This window comes from Bacidia gigantensis (assembly GCF_019456465.1).
Source record: "Bacidia gigantensis strain McMullin 20006 chromosome Unknown contig_125, whole genome shotgun sequence".
In the NCBI taxonomy this organism is placed as follows: Eukaryota; Fungi; Ascomycota; class Lecanoromycetes; order Lecanorales; family Ramalinaceae; genus Bacidia; species Bacidia gigantensis.
In genome coordinates this window covers 1,482,779-1,500,574 of record NW_025408591.1, presented here as the reverse complement: position 1 = coordinate 1,500,574, position 17,796 = coordinate 1,482,779, and the positions used below count along the sequence as shown (strand labels likewise).

The following is a 17,796-nucleotide window of genomic DNA, read 5'->3' as shown; positions in this document are numbered from 1 at the left end:
TGCCCTGCAGCAGGCTTATCTAGACCGAAAAGCAGAGCGAGCATGATTCGACCGGTAAATCTGCCTCTTTGGGAACATCCCCGTCGATCCCGCAGGGCTCATCCGGGAGGAATGTCTATTGCACCATGATAGTGGGTTTACTGTGCCCATGGAAGTTAAGGCATGCAAGAGAGCAAGTAGGATGGAATTAGAACTTGCAGATGGGTTGTATCGTCACACATCAGTTTCACTTCTTACGTTGAACATTTTGCGAATTGGATGCCCATCTCGGACAACCTGGCCGACACCTTCAGGAAGAAAGGTGAATGTCCGCAGCACATACACTCTAGCAAACTCCGCTCATTGATGAGTATTCCGGTTGACAAAAACCCTCCGAGCAGCAGAGAGAGCAGCAAATAGTCAATTAGCTATTTGAAGTACATAAGTCCGCTGCAAATCGTTTTTCAAGCTATGTCCAAGCCAAAAACAACAAAGAAAGCAACATGCAGACACGCTGCTCTGCAAAGTATTCCCATAGTGGGCTCTTAGGCTAAGCTAGTATCAAAAGAAACATGAAAAGCAGCGTACAGCCAGCTGGGAACAGTACGACAACAAAGTAGGTTCTCAAGGTAAAAGAAGCCAGATATAGAAGTAGAGGGAAGCGGAGTAGTAGCATGCAGTCTGTTATCAATGTAAGCCATTCACAATGGCCCTTCCTAACCAATACTCCGGCCTAGAAGGAGAAGTGAACATAGTCAATGCCTACATACATCTACGTGATACAAGCCGTGACATTTTTAATCCATAATCATGTAGATTCTGGTTGAGAAGCCTCATGATTTGGTACATATACTAAGTGCGATAGCAATCTTCTGATAACACAATATCACAAAAAGCAGTAATTTTATTAGAAGGACGATGAAACTATTATAGCAAGGCGAATATCCCAGCTACTGTCTACAGATTACTACGCTACATCCCTAGCCACGATACTTTTCCCTCCCATAAACGAGGTCGATTCACGAACACGATGCACCATCTATTTATTTCTACCCCACGGACCTGCTCCTCTTCCCCCCGCTTCCCGCCACCACAACTTTCTCCCTTCCCTCAAAACTAGATACAGCTTTCCAAGTTTCTACGAATCAGTGGGTAGGGCGTTGGGGACGCATGGCAAGTCTTTCAGACTCTCCTTTCCATTGGCATAATCAATATATTTCTCTTCTACTACATTTAGGACACCATCGCTCTCTAGATTCTACTAATACAATATACACATTTCTAATGCAGCCAGCATCCCATCGCCATAGCCATCGTCAAGATCACTACACCATCCATATTGACCAGACTAAACCGGCTTTCGTCTTGGACCCACCTATCTTTCCCACGGGGCCCGCAGTCGTCATAGCGGTCCTAGCATTGACTTTACGAATACGCTTCGTTCAGACGTGATGGGTGGGCTTTAGGGGACGTGGGCAGGTCTGCTCAGGTCTGTTTCTCGCAAGTCTTGAAGTATGCCCATGATCAATTGCCGGTGCAGATATTTCGATGGCGTCCATTCATGGGTATGGAAGTCTTGTCTTTCCCGTCTTATCCTTGTTGGATTGCAGAGTGTGGCTGTTCAACGGCGTAAAGGGCGCTGGGCGAATAGCTTTGAGATTTCTCTTGGACAGGGGGAGGGTTCATCTGTGCATTTGCCTTTTGGTGTGGCATAGCTTTCGTGGGCTGAGTTTTGATGGCTGTTGACCCGAAGATCTTGGCCTGTTCGAGTTCTGGTTCTGAACTTACTGGGGCAAAGATGGTGGTGTCTGCTCGTTTGCTGCCTGGCTAGTTTGCTATGCATTTATAAAAGAGGCTGTACAGTCGGCGGAGTGCTGATGTTCAGCTGGTAGGCGAAATTCACAAAGATCTGGTCTTCGATATCGCTTCGGCTGGCTTGGTGTCTATTCTCTTAAGCCCCAGAGTGGCCACCTGGAGTCTTGCTTGAGGCCTCTAATAAAACGTTTTTCTGAAGGAAAGGCGTGAGCAGAGAAGGCGTCCTAAGGGTCCTATAAGAAAACAGACACCGCGAACGCCAGCCAAATGGATTGACCGTTGCCTTTTACCATCCGCACATGTTGTCGTGATTTGACGGTGGCGTGCTGTCCGCATCTCCATACTTCCAATCCTTGTTGATTTCAGACCAAAGATGCATGTCGCCTCCACGTGGGAGTCTCCACCAGTCATTGCTACGATACTCGTCGTCCGCAATAGACTTGTCCTTCGTAGCCGTGATGGTCTGGCGACTGGTATCCTTGTCAGGAAAAGCAGAGTGGGAGAAAAATCCAACATAGACTTTAGGATGGTTGAGACGCTTGCCGACTGTCTCGTCTTTGACATCGGTGAACTCTCCCGTGTCAACGTTGACGGTGATGATGTCGCCCCAGCCGTAGTGGTTTTTCCAGCCATGCTCGTTGTCAATGATGCTGTCGCGATACCACCAGTCTGCGCCACTGGGGTCTTTTTTGAAGACTACTGTGGCGCCTTCCCAATCGTGCTTGTGGCCCTCCAGCATAACGCCATCGTGCACATAGTATAGATCGTAGTTTACACGCCATGTATCGCCACAGTATGCGGCACCAACGTAGACGGGGAAGGGATTGCCGAGGGTATATGCTGTGATAAAAGACCATGAGCTTAGGGACTTTCACTCTAAAACGTCTTTCTAGGAAGCAGATTCACTTACCACCGTTGTAAGTCCCAGGATTAGTGCAGTCAGCACCAGGGTTCACGCTTGCTGTCCCTTTGTCACCATCTGTACCGGGATTCGGCTTTGGTGGATTGGAGCCTATCACGACAGCGCTCTCAGGGTAGCAAGGATCATATATCTTCTGGGTTCTGGAAAATAGAAAGACTGGTGCGGCTTCCACACCCGGAGACCCAGCAACGAAACCGTGCTGGTCAAAGAATTGAAATTGACTCCCATGAAAAGTTTCTTTGCCGACGTTATCAGGACGTGGTGGAATAGGTGGTATATCATCTCGGGTGGCTAAGGGGTTTCTCGACTGGAGCTGCGGTAGTGCATTGACAAGTGATAGAATAGAGAGAACATTGACAAGTGTTATCGAAAAGAGATTTGCCATCGTAGTTCACCTGGAGTGAAGTGCGACTGTATATGTCCGAGTCTTCCGTGCCTTTCCCGCGAAGTGCCTCACGTCCAGGACTACAAACGGGTTTGTCAATTGAGTGCAATGGTGGATGCTCGTCGCTTTCGATGTAATATATCGACAAGAGTGTCTTCAATAGGCAACGCTCAAGATCGAAGAGATTGGTTTGATTGTTTGTTGAATGCCTTGAGGACGTAGTCGGATCTATATACTCACCTCCTACTCCTTCGGTCGAACACGATGGCTTGGCATATTGAATACCAAGAGCAATGCCACCTCTTTGCCTGATGGTGTATGGGCCGCTAATTGAAGGGTTATGGGAAAATCCTCCAAGGTAGTACTGCAATATCACGCGCGGTGCTATGAGGAGAGACGCCAAGAATCGAATGGGTGAGGCTGGTGGCAATGCCTCTTCTGGGCATGTTGGTGATAAGGCTCATTCTGAGCATGTTTCAATTCGCGAGACCGGATAAAATGTGCTTGCAGGTCTTTAGCTTAGTGGGAGGGTATCATTTCCGATGTGAGGAGGCGGCACAAATTGCGTACGGTGTAAGCCAGAGCCTGCAAAGGATCTGAGACATCTGCATGAAGATGCGTTGTTCGAGGTAGGGCCAACTTATTCTTCTGCGGCCGCATTTGAGTGGCGGTCTCGTGTGGCCTCAGCCCCTTACCGAGCCGTAAGGATTGAACCGTAAGGATGGAGCCCTATTATTGAGCCCTATGAAATTAGCCGTAAAGATTGGGCCGCAAAGACTGGGCCGTAAAGATTGAATCGTGAATCTTCAGCCGCAGGAATATGTAGTCCTGAAGTCACAGAAGCTGCTGCCATGTAATAAGTACATGTCGCCCGTTTCGGTACCTTTCTTTCAAGGCCTTGCCTATTGAATCGATATGGACAATCAATGAATAAACACATCTTTCAGACAATCTCGATAGATCAGTGCTCAACTCCTCAGCTTTTCAAAGAATTTTCAGGCTCAGAAAATGAATTTCCAGTGTTCGTGGAGCGGGACAGTGTTGGACGAAGCCATGAGACATGGCATCCCTGAAACACCACATTGATGATGATGACAGTTGCACCGTACATAGCCATATATCGAGGCCATCTTAGATTAGCAGTTGAACTCAATTGCCAGTGAAGGAGTCAGTGAAACATGCTACCCTGATGTTCACGAGAGCGAGCAGGGGCTGCAAACAGGGGCCGGAAAGCCCAATCTCGACATTCTGCATGGCATCGAGCCGAGTCTCGCCTCAAAGCTGCTTCGGAGGCTGAAACATCTTGTTTCGACTCGCCAGCCGTTCATCCCAAACAAGCTGGATGCGTTCATCCTCTTTCATGTATGTTGTACGAAGGGGAGTCCGTAAGCGCCAGCCCCCAGATGCCAAGGATGCCAAGGAGAATGCTGTAAGGCAGCAAGGTTCCCCGACCAATCAGTCCCGCTGTAGATCTACGGGCCGCTTCTAAGCCACTGGTCTCTATCTTAGGGGGCCAGCCACCCCTAAGATGGCCCCCGACCTTCAGAATAGCCGCCCCAAGGAATCTTCAGTATCTTCAAAGGATTCTCTTCCTGCCTTCTTGGCCACACGATGGATCACTCGAAACACGGCGCAGCACTGCGTTGTAGTTCGTGTATAGTTCTTCATTTCTGATGCAGCCCGTGCCACTGGGCGGTAAACGAGGTCGTGCATAGATCCTGAGGTCTCAGATACCCAGCCACTGCCCCGCCCTGTCAACGCACATACCCGTTTCCTACTATCAACACTTACATTCGTTCTCCTCTTCCTTTTCATCTATCAAGTTCATAAGAAGCCTCTTCCCCCGTCAATCACAGTTAAAACAACAAAATCAACTTCAATTGTACCAAGACTCGCAATCACAATGCTCACCCCCCACACCACATCGCCATGGACAGGCTTTCTCCGCTACACTTTCCTCCTCCTCTGCGCTCTCGTCCTCTTCTCCATCATCACATTCGCTCTAGCAGCCGCCTACGTGACTCAACTCTATAAAGCCCCTCTCGACCATAGCGTCACCTACCGCCCAAACCCTCAACGCTGGTCTGTCGCGTAAGTCTCTCCTGCCCTCCCCCCCCCTCCCCCTCCCCCATCCACCTCATAAACCCCAAACTCCAAACCCCCAACTTCCCCACCCCTCCGCTCACAAAACACCCTCCAGATGGTTCATATTCTACGCCCCCTTCCTCCCCTTCATCTCCACCCTGCACACCATCACGGACACCGTCCTCTTCGCCCTCGCCCGCCCCCGCCCCACCAATTCCACCCACTCCACCCCCTCCACCCATCATCGTCTCAACCCCATCTACGCCCTCACCGGCGCCACCATCTTCCTCCTCGCCTGGGTCAACATGATGTGGATCTGGTACAGCTGCGACGGCGGTGAGGGCGCCTACGACATGTGCTACCAGAGCCACCTCAAGCCGGATAATACGGGGAATGTGGCGGGCTTTGTGGGCGTCTCGGGGGGATTGGGGCAGGGGTTGTTGGCTTTGGGGACTTTGGTGCTTGTTGGGTGAGTGACCTTTTTTTCTTTGTTGGTAGCCTGGGATGCGCTGGGGTCGGGTGAGGTTGGTGGAGTTGGTGGCTAATTGTGTTTCTAGGTACTTTTTCTACATCCCAATGGCGGCGGTCGCGACGCATAGGGCCAGGATGGCGAAGAGGGTTGAGAAGAAGGGTTTGGAGCTGAAGGTGACATCGCGGGATGCGTCGATGTCTTGAGAGATTGGAGGGGTTTCTTGGGGTTTGGGGTTAGGGGGAAGAAGGGGGTGGCTCCTATGATGTGATGAATCTCAGTGTAGATTTGACATGCTATGCATATCTTGAAGGTCAGACGAACGAATTAGGTATGTTAGCTCGAAGTGACCTGGTTCTGTCCTCTTCTAATACTTGAATTAAGCAGTGTAGCTACTCTCATAATATACATGCTTAACCTCTGAATTGAACACTGGACTTGCAAGTATACTGTGTGTGATTTTCTACTACCGGTTACTTTCAAACATCTAGTTATTCCTTGTGATCAGATTGTATCCTTACGAGTCGTTGATTGAAGTCTATCAGGATATGTCTCTGTAATTAAATGAAAGAGTGTCTATGCAGTCTATGCCTTGGTTATGTTGCAGAAGTAATCTTCTGATGCATGAATCTTATAGTCAATTAGGATTCATCACAGCGAAGACTATAGTGGGCCCTATAGTGGAGGTGATGGCGGAGGAGGTAGTGAAGGCGGGTGTTGAGGTGGAGGGAGATAGGGAAAGGAGGAAGGATTGCTGGAGGGTAGGCATATGTTATTGGCCTTGGCTTCAGTGGTGTGAGAGGTGTAGGCTTTTTGGAGCTGAAGAATGAGAGAGTGTAAGGAGACCAAATCAGGTATCAGACAGCTTAGTTTCCTGGTCGAGAAGAGATACTCCTAGTTCATTTCTTATTAAGGGGGTTGAGTTTCTTTTGTGTATGGCCGGGCTGTTCTACCATTTATCATGCATCTTCTTGTCCCTCTCAAGGGGTACGCACTTTAAGTGCACAGAACTTTTGGATATTCAGAGGGTTTTGCATGCAGTGCGATTTGTGCTTTCGTAACAGGCTTTTCACAAAAAATGGGCCCATGTCGTACCTCTCAAGCTCGCCCTGTTTACGTGTACTTTGGACGCATTTTAGTATCGGTTGGCGCAGCTAGAACCTAAGTACAACCTTGTGTAACAATGCTTTGAGCACCCCACTTCTCAAAAAAGGTGCTCAACGTCATCATGCATGTAGATATACGCCGATGAAAATTTATTGGCTCGGAGGGGCAACAGGATATGCTCGGCCACAAATTAGCCCACAGTAGGTCCGATATCATCAAGCATCATATATTTGCATCTATAACCCTAACATATCTGAGCTTTTTTCGAGTTGCTATCTTCTTCGTCGTCGTACTTTGGTGATCAAGAATTTATTAGTACTCCCTCTCAATGGGAAGTCTTTATATCCGGCAATCAACATGAAGCATGTTTTGGCCGCCGCGAAAATTGGTAACATTCCAAATATAGCGTATGCAAATCTTCTGGTGCTATTATCATGGCAACTCTTTTACACAATTGCTTTGGTCTCAGCAGACCCGCTGGTTCACGACCACAACAAGCAGGTGACCTATCAAGGAACCACAGACAATGGCGTCGACCAATTTCAAGGCATTCCCTTCGCCGAAGACACGTCTGGACATAATCGGTTCGCCGCACCAAAACCCTTCTATCCACCAGCAGGAAGCACGATACACGCAACTAATGCCGGCCCGGCATGCCCACAGCCAAGCGAAGCCATTGTGCCATTCATGTCACATATTACGTACCAGAGCGAGGACTGCTTGAATCTTCGGATTGCTCGACCTGCTGATGCCACTCATTATCGGGAGCCTCTGCCAGTAATGGTTTATATCTACGGTGGTAGGCTTACTTGACTTCCACCAAAGTCATATGCAAACAAGCTCATTACTTACTAATAGGTGGGTCATTCGTCGGACAAGCCTACGACAAAACGTTCAACCCGATCGGACTGATCCAGCAATCCATAGCCAACGACCAGCCCGTAATCTACGTCGCAATGAACTATCGCGTGGGAGTCTTCGGTTTCGCCGCTGCCGAGTTTCTCAAGACCCAAAAAGCCGAGAACAATGGCTTGAGAGACCAACATCTGGCTCTGAAATGGGTCAGAGACAACATTGACGCTTTCGGTGGAGATCCCAATCGCGTTACGCTCTACGGACAGAGCTTTGGTAGTATATCTGTGGGGTTGCAACTCATCGCTTGGGGTGGTGAACAAGAGAAACTATTTCACAGAGCGATTCTCTGTTCTGGTAGCATCGCTGGAGATAGAGGAGACACTGCAGTCAAAGCAAATACCGTCGATGTGGCTAGTAGGCTTGGTTGTCCGCTCGAGGATGGCATCATCGACGAGAAAGCATTGGCATGTCTCAAAAACGTGCCACTTGAAGACTTGCTCAAAATCAACATAGCCGTAGCAAGAGAGGCACGCCCACCTTTCGGCTTCCGCGCCTTCACGCCCGTGATCGACGAGGACATGATCCCCGACACGCCCTCGAAATTGCTCGAGCAAGGGCGTTTTCTGCAAAGTAAGTCATGCTCCCCCTTTCCCCACTCTTTCCCCAGAGTCTTCACTAACAACATCTAAGACATCCCCACAATAGCAACATGGACCCGCGACGACGGCACCGTCTTCATCGATCCCCACACTCACTCCGAAGCCCATATAACGCACTACCTCCTCCGCACGCACAACTCGTCGCACCTCAACACCACCGCCCTCCTATCTCTCTACCCTCTCTCCGACTTCATACCCCAGTCGATCGCCTCCCCAACTCATACCTCCCCACAATATTTCCGCGCCGCTCGCATCGCGCGGGATATGGCATTCACATGCCCGCAATTCACCCTCGCGCAGCAAATCTCCCGGTACAGTGAAGGCAAGACGGCAGTGTATTTAGCAGAGCTTAACGAGACGCGCCTGCTCCCGTTCTGGGAGCAGATGAAAGTACCGTGGGGGGTCAGCCATCTAAGCGATATTCCGTATTTCTTTAATGAGGGGTTGGTGGCGCCGGGAGATAATGGGGAGGAAGCCATGGAGTTGGCGCGGAGGTATGCGAGGAGTTTTGTTGCTTTTGCTTGGAGTGGGGATCCGGTGGGTATGGCTGGGGAGACGTTTGGGGAGTGGCCGATGGCGAAGGGGAGGGTGGAAGAGGGAGATGTCGATGTGCTTGTTATTGGTGGGCGGTGGGGAACGGGGCCCGCTAGAATAGGGAGAGGTGGAAGGGAAGAGGTGGGGTGGAGACGGTGGTGGGAGAGACTTGGGAATGTTTCGGGATGGCGGCAGATTTGGGAGGGAATTGAGAAGGTGGGGTTGAAGAAAAGGTCGGGGAGTGAGGAGCTTAAGAGGGAGAGAGCGCTGGCGTTGAGGAGTGAACAGCTTGCAAAGCGGTGTGGGTATCTAGAGTCACTTCGTTAGATATGAATACGGCATGAGAGGATAATAGCATCGACTGTAATGGCGTCTCCTATATCATACGTACGTAAAGTAGAAGAGAACCAAAGGTACCCACTAGAAGTTTCAATGCTGATCTCTGCAGGCTGCCGCATCAGTAAGAGCTCCCTGCGCCTTTATCGAGAAGTGGGAAGGGATTACGAAGGAATTATGAAGGTCGGTCTTATCCTCCCAGGGTTGGCGCAATCCTGTGATTTCCTGTCGTCACAATGTCCGCCTGCCAACTACTTTCCAAGCTCGGGCAGCGTCTACAAGCTTCGCAAAGGAAATTCCCAATGAGAGCCTCTGAAGGCATTGCCTTATGCCAGAGGAAGGCTCTGGATGATCCTGCGCTCGATCCGAGCCTTTACCCCTTCCGCGGAGTCTGCTACGTACGGTGGTGATCCGCTCGTCGTTCATATGATCTTTTGGGGTCAAGGTCGAATATGGTAACATGGACTGGTGATGGCGACTTTTATCACCTCCAGCTGATTGATCTTTTCGAAAAAGCTCGTTGAGCGGCTTGGACTGAAGCTGACGAGCCTCACTCCCGGCCAGAGTCTGACATTTGATAAACTGCTGGTAGGCTAGCAAGTGTCAATATTGCAAGCTCACAGTCCAGCAGTCACAGAGACACTAGCCAAAGTAGTCAGACACAGTCCTTCAAGGATGGCACCTCGCAAAGTTGGCAAGTCTCGAAATAGCTGAAATTGGGCTGAGCTTGCGTTTGACATTTGATGTGATGACAATTTAGCTTCGTATGAGGGCCGAAGATGGAGCAAAGATGAGATTGGTATTAGGTTCAGATGAAAGGCGCTTTCGAAGACATCCAGCTACCGCATCGAGTGACGTTTGATCATATTCGTAGGTATAGAAACATCTTGAATATCGGAGTCGTGCAGCTTCAGAAAAATGAAGGATTTTGGGGGCCCGTTGTGATGCTTGGCCTGGTATGTTAGGCTCAAAAACTTCGCGCATCGAGGTTTTCTCATCTTAGATCGGTTTCTCTTGTGCTTTGTTCGCCTTGTTAGAGACTTCCTGTCTTGCCCCTAGAAGATAAAGATGCATCAGTGATTCAAGGTTCCCTATCGTGTATGTGGCTTCTGTCTCTCACCTTTAATAGCATCAACCGTGTTGAAGACAATCGCTATGAGCAGTACCAGTGGTAGTACTTGACCGAACCCCCATTTCGTTTCTGTACCATCCACCAATGACCTGTTGGACAATTTTATATCTAGGATGTCGAAGGTGTTCCAGATCGCAAACCCAAGATAGAATAGCATCAGCGCCGGATAAAAGCTATCGCCATAAGAGTACACAGCTATGAGTTGGAGGACCAGCCAGTAGAGCGACAGAATCAAAGTCATGAAGATGAAAATCAGTATTCGTTTCGTCGTCCGTGGAAAGTCAAATTGGTCAAATCCTTGCAGATGGCCAAACCGAACTGCTCCAAGCTTGGCTGCACTCTTGGTCCATTGAGTAATCAACATTTCTTGCCAATGTCGAAGTCCTGATGTTGCCTTCTCAACAATGGGCCACGTCCATGGTATGATAGCCAGTGCGAGGCAAACCCCGTAGAATGCCTGCCCTCCCACCCAAAACCATCCTTGCCAGAACCAAACCGAAGACTTATCGTGGTAAAGGTAGCAGCGTCCTGGCACCAGAATATTCCAGTCACCGGACTTTTCGTCCTCTCGATGGGTCACGAAGCACAGGAAAGCGGTTCCAAGAATGACACTTATCAAGATACCACTTTGGCGTATTTTGGCACGTTTACTATCATCCTCCATATAGTCGACCCGCGCGGCAAAGAAAGAGTTGAGAGTAAGCCAGAACGCGTTCATGATTATGCTCTCATGATAGAAAGATATCTCTGGCATTTGAACGAAGCCTGCAATCAGTATCCCCAGGCTGGTTACGATTTGAAGATCGCAAAGAGCACCTAGTAGGCGAGCAGCCGCTGTACGTAAAATGGCTCCACGACCTAGGCGGAGCGTCCTACGCATGCAAGCAGACCTGCGCAGATATCCTACCGATCGACGACGATCGCGAGCAACGGAGGTGTCCCAAGGCCATTTCTGCTCACGCGCCCATTCGAGAAATTCGGTAAGATCGAAGAATGTGGGTATCATTGCGACGAAGATCGTGATCCATGCCACGATGATGAATGATGAGATGACTCCGGGTCCGCCAATATCTGGATCAGCTTCCGTCGTCGCATTACATTGGCAATTCAATGGGTATAGACAATACAATGAGGTGCGATTGCCGATGTCATAACACCAGTGGTAATCTGTGTACCCATGAGCTGCTCTAAACCTAGATAGCTGGTGCTGCAGTCCATATCATTCCTGCCAATCACTTTCTGAGATTGGCTCAATGAACGGTCTCAGATGTTTTCCAGCATCTGATCGACTATACTCGCTGTTCAATCGCTACATGCAGCGGATAGGTTGGGCCAACTCAATGCTCGCTCCTGCTCCATGCTCCGCGGTCCACGAACTTCCTTGGACTGGCAGAGCGCTTGAGATTCTGTAAAGATGTCCGATAGAGCTACGTGATCATGTAGGTTATCTGCAATAGAGGAGCCGCTGTGCCCCTATGGCCAAGCGTAACTACGCGGTCGTCATGTGTGGGCAAATCATGCATCACCCATGCATAAATCTCGTCAGCCAATGATTGCCTTATCGATAAAGACTCGCCAAGCCTGCCTTGGTCGCTCAGCCCCTGCTGCGGATCTCGTACATCCTTGGCTCACAATAGGCTTGCTTCGCGACTTCTTAAAGATCATGGCTTCCCCGTCGAGGGCGATGTATCGTCCACGCTTTGTCCGATCATTGCCATTGCCTCCTATCATCGATGCCCTTCCGAGACCTCCTCAGAGCCCGCAGCTCCTCCGCGACCCCCATCGACCCCCATGAGTGGAAGCTACCTCATCGTTTTCCAGTCGCACAAAGCATCGATGAGCAGCCACAGATACCTGATCCCGCAATCTTCAAAGATCTCCGCCTTCAGCCAAACGACTCGGCATCTACCACATCCTCAATTCCATTCGCCTGCGATTTGGCTGTCCATCTATGTCTTCTTGAATGCCTACATAAGTTCAGACGAGATGCTATCCAGTCCAAGACTCTCGATATCATGTTTCAAGGACTTACAACGCCGGAGCGAACGTCAGCCATTGGGGACGAAAAAGGCATTGCAGCTCAAAAGTCCACCGCCAAGGAGGAGGTGGATACAGAAGACGAAGGTTACCAAAAACGGAAATGGAGTCTCATCGTGAAGCTTGCAGTCGCTCGTTTCGAGCTATGGTGGCAAAATATCGAAGGAATCATGAGTCAAGCTGCGGCGTATGCGCCCATACATCAAAGGGCCAGTTTCACTACATTATTCACGAAAGACTACCTCCCGCCCCTGGACGTTCTCATGGTTTGGCATAGCTACGTCTTGGACACAGCAAATTTCAAGTCAGACTGCTCTAAATTTGATAAGCAGAAGTTTTTCACTCTCGGTTTGCCATGGAAGGCCATTCATGATACCATCAGCCGCGAAGACTTCTCGTACAACCTCACAAAACCTGCGCAGAAGATTTTTCGAACAAAGCTTTCCCAGTCACCGGACTTCCTGAAAGATATCACCACGCCGCCATTGTACTCAGCCGGCTCGGCTGACAAACCACTGACGAACCTGATCAAGGCTATTCATGCACAAGAGCAAATGATGGAACGAGCGCATATGTTGCTCTGGATTCGTTCACCTGCCCTCCAAAGCTCATTGAGCCGTACTCTATCTGCATATCAGCGCGCTTTGCCAAATCTGGCGAAGGAAGATCAGCTTTCGGAGATACCAAGCCTCTCATTCGACATCGCGCTTTCATGGTATACCCATCAGCTGTCTCCTCCGTCCTACCATCACTACGTCGAGAAGAGCACATGCGCAAATGCAGAATACAAGTGCCCAGCAACTTCGACAGCAAAGTCAGAAGAAGGTGAGCGTCTTGCACCTCCGCCAGATTATACGGCCAAAGACGAGCATCACACCTGCCTTTGCTGGACATGCGAAGCGATCAAAGATGCGACGAAGAACAAAATACCCAACGTCAGAGCGCTGACCCAAGAGAAACAATCATGGGTACAAGAGGACGTAGGCTTTCACGTTGCTGCAGAGTCTGCTCGCAGAAGCGGTCGAAAATTGCCGATGCGAAAGAAAGGGGGAAAAGAGAAGAAAGAAGATGTATGGGAAGAAGACTACGGGATCTATTACTATACCACAATCATGCCCGCAGAGTATGATAAGAAGGGTAATCTGGTGAAGAAGGAGGAAAGAGTGGTGATGAGAGAGATGGGCTACGGCAATGCCATTCTGTGGACCATGGGTTGTATTTGATTTATCGCCAAACCAGCTTTGAGATCTGGCCCAGGGGATGCATTCGAAATCTCAACCTTCTCATACCGACTTGAAGCTGTGGCACCTAAGGGTGAAAGTCTTGTTTGGCCATGAATCTCTGAAGCCTCGACCTGGAAATGCCCGGTCGAAGATGAAATAAATTGGATGGATATGCAAGGCAACACTGCTAGTGGTGCAGCGTGCATCGGCGATCTCCAGCTCATGCTAAGTGAATCCCTTGGAGGCACCTCATCCGGCTATTCTTGCCCTTGCATACATTGTTCTGTATCTGATTTGTTCTCCAACTATGCCCTCACACCACCACATGGCGAGACTAGTGTCGTAAAGTGGCTAGTGGCTGTACAGCTACGACGAGCTATCCCACGATAGAAGAGCTTTCGGCCTTGCCAGGATACCTCGCTGCTGCCACACGCTAGTACAAAAGTGAATAGCTGACTTTCTGTTTTCCCAAAGGATCCAACCCCACGATCGTCTTACTGTCTCCATGCAAGTCTAACTGCGCTGTCTTGCGGGCTACCGGAAATGAGTTGCGGCCAAACGCGTCATGGGCACTAGCTAACACTGCATGTCAACACTTACACAACACTCGCAGACTGAGTGCTCTTGTAACCATATATTCTTTTCTTCCCCCAAAACTATCTTCATACAACCACTCATTCTCATAATCTGAAGATCAAAGCCCGCAACTAGAATGGCTTTCTCCGCTCTTCTCTTGTTGGCAATTCAGACGACACTGCTCTTCTCGTGTCAAATCTTTGCCACAGTGCTTACATCTACAGGTTCGACTGTCGAGATAGGTGGCATTCCATACTATGTCCCCGGACAGCCAATCTCGTCTGTGCCGAGCACTTTCTACACTCAACTTCTGACTACAGGCTACTCGGCCGGGTCCCTGTTGACGCCAATCACGGTCGTCAAAGCACCAGCTGGGCCGTTCAGTGTCAATGAGCTGCAAAAGACGTTCGACACTTTCGGAGGCGCTGATGATGTCTGGACTCCTGATTTCCTCACAGGCAAGTCGACGAGGTGTCATACAAGATAACATGCCTTTACAGGCTTTCTAATGTTTGCGCAGGCGTGCTCGTTCTTGGCGCTTCATCCAACCTGTCTACGACATACTCAGTAGGAGACGCCACCAGTCAGGTATCAAGCTTAGCAAGTCAATACGAATCTGCCATCCCGCCTGGGCCATATCTCTTTTCACCGACAGGAGATTTGTATCAGCCATGCCGTCTGTACTCAGACATTGAGGGTGCTTTCACCCAGGCCACAGTACCCTTCCCTTCCGGAGGCGGTGTCTACTCAGCTCTTCCTGCTACGGTGCCTGGAATTGACTCTCCTGGCGTCGCTGTCCCTTCCCGGCTCTACTACACCAAAACGCCTGACAAGCCCCTAGCAGGCGTACGAACGGGTATCAAAGACATCTACGATATTAGTGGTCTCCAAACCAGCGATGGTAATCGCGCATACTACGCCCTCTATCCGCCAAGAAACGAGACTGCGCTGGTAGTGCAGCGCCTTATTGACGCTGGAGCGATTATTGTAGGAAAGATGAAAACAAGCCAATTTGCTAACGGTGAGACCGCAACGGCTGACTGGGTGGATTATCACGAACCTTTCAATCCAAGAGGCGACGGATATCAAGACACGTCCTCATCATCTTCTGGGCCTGGGAGTGGCGAGGGGAGCTACCCATGGCTAGATTTGACGTTAGGTTCCGATACCGGAGGAAGCATCCGTGGTCCAAGTCAGGTTCAGGGCATCTACGGCAACCGCCCTACACACGGACTCGCGCCGCTTACAGGTGTAATGCCCTTAGCCCCAGAGCTTGATACCGCTGGATTCCTGTAAGTCATTCTGCCCCACGGACAGGCTTATACATCTCATCACGTAACACAGATGCCGCGACCCTACTATCTGGACAGCAGCAGCCAAAGTGATCTACACCTCCGCCCTCCCTGACTTCCCCACCACATACCCGTCCAAACTGCAAACCATCGGTTTCCCCACCGCCTCCACCGTTCCAGCGGACGACGTGGTCGCGCAAACTAACACCGTCCTCCTCGCCTTCCTCGCAAAACTCGAGGCCTTTCTTGGCACCAATGCTATTGCTCTCAATTACACGAAGCTATGGGATCAGACGAAACCTGACGCCGGCTTGCCAGGGCTGAGCGTGCTGTTAAATCGGACGTACCCGACACTGATCAGCAAGGAGCAGACGAAGAATGTGCGCACGCCGTTCTATGCGGATTATGCAGCGAAGCATGATGGGAGGTTGCCATTTGTGGATCCTGTGCCACGCGTAAGTTTTCTCCCACCCTCCTGCTTTGATGAAAAGCATACACAGAACCGTAGACTCGCAATTCTGCTGTCTCGATATTCCAGTGAATTTGTGTTTATCAAAATTTGACTGATGCGAAATCGCAGGCACGCTGGGCCTTTGGCGACTCCCTCCCCGCCTCCGAACTCGATGTCGCTATTCACAACAAGACCCTTTTCAAGGACTGGTGGGAGTCGCACGTTCTACCGCCCGGAAGCAACGATTCTGCTACGTGCTCTGAGAGTTTGATACTCTACACTTCGGGCGTGAATATTGTGTACCGCAATAAGTACCTAAAGTAAGTTTCTTAACGTCCCGCTTGCTTTTGGTGTTGGTGGGGGCTCTCGGGCTGTAGTGAGGCGACGGCAATAGAAGTGGAAGACGAGAGATGATTTGCTGACAGAAAGATGGTGACAGTTCGCCTGTTCCGCCTTTTGGATTCGATGATAGCCAGATCTCGATCTTCGCCGAGGTGCCAGACTTCGTTATTCCTCGTAAGTATCGTTTTCTTGCCACCCTCTTCCCCTAATCCCACCCCTATCTGATAGTCAAAGTCTAATGAATATTACAGTCGGAGCGGCATCCTACGAATCCACCATAACAAATCACACCGAGGTCTTGCCCGTGAGTGTTGATATAATTGGTATGTACTCCACCATCCTCCCTCCATCCTACCCCATCCACCACGACCTCCACCTTACCCCCCGCCGTCTTTCCCAAACTCCGTTCTGCGTGTTACATGATGCAGCCCTTCGTCTCTTGATCTCATGCATCTACTTCCATCCTACCAAACGAAGAAATTTATTAACATGACCACACAGCGGCGCGCGGATGCGACGGCCTCCTCTTCTCTCTCATCGACGCTCTCTTAGCAGCTAATATCATTACAATCCCTCAAGCGGGACAGACGGCTAGTGGTGGAGAGATCTTGGTGAGGGCATGATGGATGTTAAGTCATAGCCATGCAAGATCTTTACTGTTTTATTCGGGATCTTGTTCGATGTTCGACACTTGCTTTACAAAAGTGATGCGTCTTAAAAGCGTCTCAGGAAACTTAGATGGGTTGTGGTCTAAATCTATGGGGTTTGGTGGTGATTGGCTTTTCATTTCTGAGATCAAATTACAAGAGGTAAAAGTGTAAGGAGCTTTTGGCAGTCTGATAGGCCAACGAGGTGTAGCTAGCATTACTTCACGGTTGTAACAACAATAGAAAAGGTCATGGACGTCACACACACGATCATTGCACAAGCAGTATCTGATATCTGCGCACATCAATCCCAATGGACCAAAGGCCTTTTCGAACACTTCGATATTCAACAGAAGAATCCACGTCTACCAACCCCAAGAGTCACACTTCCTCTCAGCTCTCACGACTCCCCCGCTCCCCCATCCTTCTCAGTCACCATAATCACTGACTCGCCGCCACCGGCAACGTAATCCCACCCGTCGGCGCCGCCACCAGCGCACCCGTCGCACTCACGCCCTCCGCTGGCACCGGATCCACCCACCCCACCGTATCCACCACCGCACTCCCATCCGCATTCCCACTCGCCAGCCTCATAGGCGCGAGCGCAATGAAATCCCCCTCCTCCCCAAACTTCGTAAAACTATCAATATAACTTTCCTCCACAAATCCCGTCCCACCTGCCGCGCCCCCCGTATCCACCGCCGCCTTCATAACCGTCTGCAACAGCCCATCCGCCGCCTCCAGCGTGACAGGCAAAAACCTCAATATAGCCGGTTTTATGGAAATGTAGACGCCGTGGGAGGAGATATCGCGCTCGTCGCTGTGCATGGTGGGGGCGAGGGGGAGTCCCATGCGCGGCCGGATGCGACGTAGGCGGCGATGCGGGCGCGGAAGGCGGTGGCGCAGGCGAGGATCGAGGTGGGAGGGAGGAGGTGGTGGGATTCGTCTGC

The 17,796-nt window shown here is 50.3% G+C and overlaps 6 protein-coding genes across 6 annotated transcripts; 3 read left to right on the top strand and 3 right to left on the bottom strand.

Annotated features, from left to right (window-relative positions):
- Positions 1 to 2,080: 2,080 nt before the first annotated feature.
- Positions 2,081 to 3,101, bottom strand: KY384_001233 (uncharacterized protein; the record flags this gene model as incomplete). The annotated part of the gene is made up of 2 exons (XM_044809764.1): positions 2,081 to 2,634; positions 2,705 to 3,101. 2 exons carry the CDS (start codon positions 3,099 to 3,101, stop codon positions 2,081 to 2,083), a joined length of 951 nt encoding a protein of 316 aa, XP_044673671.1.
- A 4,018-nt stretch (positions 3,102 to 7,119) lies between these two features.
- KY384_001232 (uncharacterized protein) lies at positions 7,120 to 9,137 on the top strand (the record flags this gene model as incomplete). The annotated part of the gene is made up of 3 exons (XM_044809763.1): positions 7,120 to 7,561; positions 7,621 to 8,247; positions 8,308 to 9,137. 3 exons carry the CDS (start codon positions 7,120 to 7,122, stop codon positions 9,135 to 9,137), a joined length of 1,899 nt encoding a protein of 632 aa, XP_044673670.1.
- Positions 9,138 to 10,145: 1,008 nt separating this feature from the next.
- On the bottom strand, positions 10,146 to 11,158 carry KY384_001231 (uncharacterized protein; the record flags this gene model as incomplete). The annotated part of the gene is made up of 2 exons (XM_044809762.1): positions 10,146 to 10,201; positions 10,267 to 11,158. The coding sequence occupies 2 exons, from the start codon at positions 11,156 to 11,158 to the stop codon at positions 10,146 to 10,148; spliced, it is 948 nt and encodes a 315-aa protein (XP_044673669.1).
- Positions 11,159 to 12,011: 853 nt separating this feature from the next.
- Positions 12,012 to 13,652, top strand: KY384_001230 (uncharacterized protein; the record flags this gene model as incomplete). The annotated part of the gene is made up of 2 exons (XM_044809761.1): positions 12,012 to 13,530; positions 13,615 to 13,652. The coding sequence occupies 2 exons, from the start codon at positions 12,012 to 12,014 to the stop codon at positions 13,650 to 13,652; spliced, it is 1,557 nt and encodes a 518-aa protein (XP_044673668.1).
- A 598-nt stretch (positions 13,653 to 14,250) lies between these two features.
- On the top strand, positions 14,251 to 16,822 carry KY384_001229 (uncharacterized protein; the record flags this gene model as incomplete). The annotated part of the gene is made up of 6 exons (XM_044809760.1): positions 14,251 to 14,585; positions 14,711 to 15,406; positions 15,459 to 15,861; positions 15,987 to 16,177; positions 16,297 to 16,373; positions 16,701 to 16,822. 6 exons carry the CDS (start codon positions 14,251 to 14,253, stop codon positions 16,820 to 16,822), a joined length of 1,824 nt encoding a protein of 607 aa, XP_044673667.1.
- Positions 16,823 to 16,860: 38 nt separating this feature from the next.
- On the bottom strand, positions 16,861 to 17,674 carry KY384_001228 (uncharacterized protein; the record flags this gene model as incomplete). The annotated part of the gene is made up of 2 exons (XM_044809759.1): positions 16,861 to 16,988; positions 17,296 to 17,674. 2 exons carry the CDS (start codon positions 17,672 to 17,674, stop codon positions 16,861 to 16,863), a joined length of 507 nt encoding a protein of 168 aa, XP_044673666.1.
- Between the last annotated feature and the right edge of the window lie 122 nt (positions 17,675 to 17,796).